The 5078-nt window shown below is 36.0% G+C and overlaps 1 protein-coding gene across 1 annotated transcript; it reads right to left on the bottom strand.

Moving 5' to 3' along the window:
* Positions 1-270: 270 nt before the first annotated feature.
* On the bottom strand, positions 271-4369 carry LOC107561368 (calcium-activated chloride channel regulator 4A-like). Its single transcript, XM_016245803.1, has 3 exons — positions 4231-4369; positions 870-1088; positions 271-710 (listed from the first exon to the last, which is right to left on the bottom strand). The coding sequence occupies exons 1-3, from the start codon at positions 4325-4327 to the stop codon at positions 271-273; spliced, it is 756 nt and encodes a 251-aa protein (XP_016101289.1). The 5' UTR covers positions 4328-4369.
* Between the last annotated feature and the right edge of the window lie 709 nt (positions 4370-5078).

The raw sequence follows: 5078 nt of genomic DNA, 5'->3' as shown, positions 1-5078 counted from the left end.
CTTGAAAGCAGAATCAATCATTGAGGAACAGACAGTTCAGGATTTGTTTTGTATTACAGTGGACAATTGTACACCAAACTGAATAATTATGAAACTATATTCAGTCCACAGAATCCTACGTGATAGACAAAAACAGAAATCCTTCTTAATAATCTGTGCAAGATTACACATGCTGCAAAAATATATAAAAATAAAACATTCTGTTTGATGGAATTGATTATGTTTTAACGCTGCTGGATGTACATACTTATGTATACACCTTATGTCACATTAGGCATACAGATTGTTTTGACATTCGTTTGCGAATATTAATGCCGTATCACTTTGTGCAGAGTGTTTTCTGCGTTTCACTGCACATATGACTACAGCAACAATAAAACATATGACCATAGTTACCACACACAGAGAAATGACAAGAACTGTCAAGTTCATGCCTGGGTTTGATATTCCTGGAGGTTTTGGAGCAGGGAGGATCTTTGAAGCTTGAGCAATGTTGGAGGTTTCAGATTTTGCTTTTTGTTTGTCCTCCGACTGAATTGCAAAGTAGAGTGTGGTGCCATTTTGTATTGTGATATTGAGATTGAATGAATGCTGTTCAACTGATCCAGCCTTCTGAGGTGAGACCGCAGTTGTGTTGACTGAATGACCATTGCTGAAGTTGAATCGAAGCATTTTAAGGTCAAAGCTCCACCTGACCTTATAGGTTTTAGCTTAAAGGAAACCAAAAAAAAAAAAAAATGCAGTGCAAGACAATTAAAGATACATTATTTCATGATGTAACTTTAAAACAACTTTTATTTTGTCAGCTAACAAGATGTTAAACAAATGAAAAACCTTTTAAAGACTGGTATAGTAATTGTATGCGTTACCTGTCCCTTGGTCGAGGTCTTCACCAGGAGCTGTCCAGTTGAGAAGCACCGTGTCCTCCTGGATCTCAGCACTAAGATCTGTGATTCTGTTAGGAGGGAAATTTGGTGGAGCTATGCCTGAAAGTTTCACCTCAAAACTCTCTCCGGTGTCTGTTCTGGTAAAGTTTCCAACGTCAAGTGGTTCTTCAAAAACGGGAGGCTTTGGAGGTTTCAGCTTCACTACAATTGAAATTAGAGGAACCACCTGAATTTATTATTATTATGTTTTTCTCCACACAGCTTTATAGGTAATTACAGTATATTGCCATTTAAACAACAGTTAGTTCCAGTTTTTGCATTAATTCATTGACTTTCTGTGGGTTACACCAATAAAGTGTCTTCATGAGTGAATAACTGAATCATTCACACAAACGTTTTGTTCGAAACAGATTCATTCAGGAACAAAACTTCATGATTGACAAGCTGCATTCCAGCTGACATTGTCACTATGTAGTGTTTACTGCTCCCTAATCACTGAGCTCAGGATATCTGTTGAAGTCCACTTGACAAAATGCGTTCATTTGGGACACCCTGTAATGCCATCAAACATACCACATGAAGAGTTTGTGGTATGAAGACATACTTCTGTGATTCTAAATATTTAATTAATATAATTTGTCAAAATATTTTTAATATCTAATATGAAAATAAATGTAGTTTGGTTATATATTTAATTTATCTTATTTGATTGTATTGTAGAACCTCATTTAAGATGGCATAATAGCCTGTCAAGTTTTAATTGAGGAATGAACTATGTATAAGAGCAATATCAATCTTGTCTATATATATATATATATATGTAGTTCACTCATGAAACTCTAGATGGTGCAGGCTGACGGGTTGTTAACATAACTGATGATATTCAGAGAGTTAAACGACTTGACACAATCTGACTGGTTCATGCTGCATATGCAGCCAATGAGCTTACTGCCTTGCATTTATATGGCTGGCTAGCATTCACTTGAGATTCTTGCAGCGTGTTTTCAGAGTTTCTCTGAAACTTAGCAACTAGATAAGTAAACAGTCTTCACTCTGATTTCAGTACATTATTGCATTCATCAGATTTACATTCTCCTGTTTTCCCCGAGTTTCATTTCTTCGTGTATTTTGATCTTGGACTATTTATCTGTTTTATGATTGTTTGCTGCCTGCCCTGACCTACTGGTTTTTGTGGATTACTCTTTTGGATTGCCTCGGATGTACTGTTTCGCTGATATTTTGACCCTGCCTGTTTTGATCACGGTTTTTTAATTAAAAGCCTTGCATTTGGATCCCTACTCCATTGTCACGCCTCATTCGTTACACATACAAGATGCACACCTCACTAACGTTAGTGGGGTCGGTTTGCAGTTGGCATTTCACCGTTGTTCAGTGTTTTAAGTCAGAACCCGTATAACCGTCTTTCATAAATGTCATACTGTCAACAGCTTACCTATTTAACCATAACAACTTAATGAGCAACAGAAAATAATATACCCACTTATACATGTACTTGTGTAATTATACGTGCAATGCACTTAAGAAGAGGGAGAGCTCACTCTTAAAGGGGCCACATCTCTTTTTCACTCATTACCTTGGTTCAGCGATAGTGAAGAGTTTATTATGGAAGTCATGTTTAGTGATAGCTTAAAGATAATTAATCATGAATTCATTTAAAATATAAAATTACTACTAATAATAAATAATTTCCAATCAGTAGCCCATGTACAATGTAGCTAATAGTAGGACACTCTTAAACTGGAATTTCTTATTTATGTATTCAGTTGGGTTTACAGCAATTATAGTACTTTCATGGAGTGTAGCAGCAGTATCATAGAATTCAGATTGTTATTAGCGAATTGTTAATAGCAGTATCAGTGTTGGACAGAGTACTGAAAATTTGTACTTAAGTACAAGTACTGTTACATTGCTGAAATAATACTTAACTACAAGTAAAATTACTGGTGCCAAAACAGTACTTAAGTAAAAGTACAAAGTACTCTTCTCAAAAACTACTCAGAGTACTAGATACTAGTTACTTTTTAGCCGGCAATATTTAATGAATTACCAAAAAATATTCATTCACATCAAAGATCTACAGTTTGTGGATAATAGCTACTTTGAATAAAACCCACTTTTATGTTATTAACAAGGTATGTGAATTAGTGGTCATGATACAGGAATTTCTAACTTCAATACCTTGAAAAATATCAGTAGTAAAGTACCCGTGAATCAGAAGTTGCAACTGACTTCAGTGTTGTGATATATTTCCAAGTGAAAGGTTGTGGCTAGAAGGGATACAGCTCCGACTGGAAACTAAGAATGAAATTTAATTTTCTACCTATTAGATTGTTTTTTATTAAAGTCACACCTACCCCAACCCTAAACCTGCCCCTTGCAATAATGCACAAAATATTAATTATTGTTGTACAGTGTGACAAAAATTACACTGTAGTTTTGTGCGCATGCCCAGTAGCGCCATATGTATCCCTTCTAGCCTTAACCCAAGTGAAACGGAATATTGAATAAAGGGCGAGGCTTTTTTGTGGTGCAACTTCACGCCACCTCTTGCTCATAGCAGATTCACAGTTGGATAGTGATTAAGAATATATGCTACGTTGTTACGTCTGACATCACACTTCACCACTTCTGGGTCCTAACGCTCTGCCAGACGCCCCAAGAAAACACCAAACTGTGCTAACCCACGATACACCCACGATGTCATGTAATACAGAAAAATTATAACCCCTTTATCTCCATACTGAAATCCCAGATGGCCAGACAGTGATTCAGCTAAAATATTAGTGTCTGAGACACTGTGAGCACGGAGACTGTAGTGTGCACAGCAATTTTTTGAATGCTTAGCTTAAATATGTAATATTAATTAAATAGTGCTCATAAATGGCTGCTGAGATAGTATTCTCAAGTGAAATGAGTAGAGGCATGCAGTCATACTTAACGAGAGGATTCTCCCGAAGCCGCCAAACTGACGTCATCAGAGCGAGAACGCCATTCCAGATCTGAAGCAAAATGTTCGCTTTATATGATGAACAAATAATTTATATACATTAATTTTAATGTAGGTTTTTATGTACATATATACAGGGAGTAAATTGGGATTTGTTATGTGGGGGGGCTCTATGGTATCGAGCTTATATAATATATATTTATTAGGGCTGGTAAGCAATTACATTTTTTTATCTAATTAATTACATGATGTGGCGATTAATTAATCTAATTAATTGCAAATTAATCTCACATCAAATTTGGCTGAGAAATTACTCCCAAAAGATAATATCAACATGGCTAATAATTATGCATATACATATATCTCAAGGTTTACCGTTTATCACACATCCAGGTACGTATAGGACAGCAAATCTGGTTTGTCCACTTTGATTCTTCACTCTTACTTTCAAGCTGCTTCTCCCATTTACCATCTTTATGAAATATCTGGAATAGATTCCATCATCTTGAAAAGCATCAGCTCCTGTAAAAGATGGATCTCTAAATCATTTGCCAAAGTTGGGAAAAGTACCTTACACTTTATTCATTTTTATTTTATTTTATTTAAAATTTATATTTTATTGTTGGTCATTTACCTGCTCCATTATCCAGCAGTTGTAATGTATGTACGGAGCCAGTTTCTGACTCCAGTGTAGCCCACACTTCAGCCTTTATTACAGGCCTGTAATTCTGACTAACCTCAGCAAACACTATCATGGGTTTAGTGCCGTCACTGAACTGCTGGTTCATGTGGCTTTTGACAGTGACAGGGGGAACATCAGCTTGTGCCACTTGACTAGTTACTGTTATAGTGAAAGCCTGAAGTATTTTAGTTTGGATACTGTACTTCCAGTCCCCAGGCTACCAAACACAAGAGTAAAACCAGATCAGTAAGGGGTTGCTGTAAGTGTATCTGCTGAATTATCAGTGATATCTTCTTAGTCTGAAGTTGATGAATGTTTATCTACAACTCTTGATGCCTTTTATTGTGCTACGTAACACATTTAGGCCTACATGTTAATAGTTTGAGCTATAAGCGTAATAAATAACTGGTTGATAAAGGTTATCATACCTCTGCAGTTCCTGGAATGTTTAAAGTGACTGTTTTCTGTGATACATCATGATTCATATTTGTCTGAGTGTAGATTAAGCCACTTGGAGACTGTATGTAAATACTGGGAAAAC

The sequence above is a fragment of the Sinocyclocheilus grahami genome, unplaced genomic scaffold (genome assembly GCF_001515645.1).
Source record: "Sinocyclocheilus grahami isolate Dianchi unplaced genomic scaffold, SAMN03320097.WGS_v1.1 scaffold769.1, whole genome shotgun sequence".
Lineage (NCBI taxonomy): Eukaryota > Metazoa > Chordata > Actinopteri > Cypriniformes > Cyprinidae > Sinocyclocheilus > Sinocyclocheilus grahami.
The sequence above is the reverse complement of the archived record's forward strand: the minus strand, read 5'-3'. Positions and strand labels throughout refer to the sequence as shown.

What these genes read in the sequence shown, in the direction of transcription:
- LOC107561368 (XM_016245803.1), bottom strand. Translation starts at nt 4,327, where the DNA reads ATGGTAAATGGGAGAAGCAGCTTGAAAGTAAGAGTGAAGAATCAAAGT. An exon ending in ACCTGGATGTGTGATAAACG is followed by an intron (nt 1,089 to 4,230) that starts GTAAACCTTGAG and finishes TTTCAATTGTAG; the next exon opens with TGAAGCTGAAACCTCCAAAG. An exon ending in AGACCTCGACCAAGGGACAG is followed by an intron (nt 711 to 869) that starts GTAACGCATACA and finishes GTTTCCTTTAAG; the next exon opens with CTAAAACCTATAAGGTCAGG.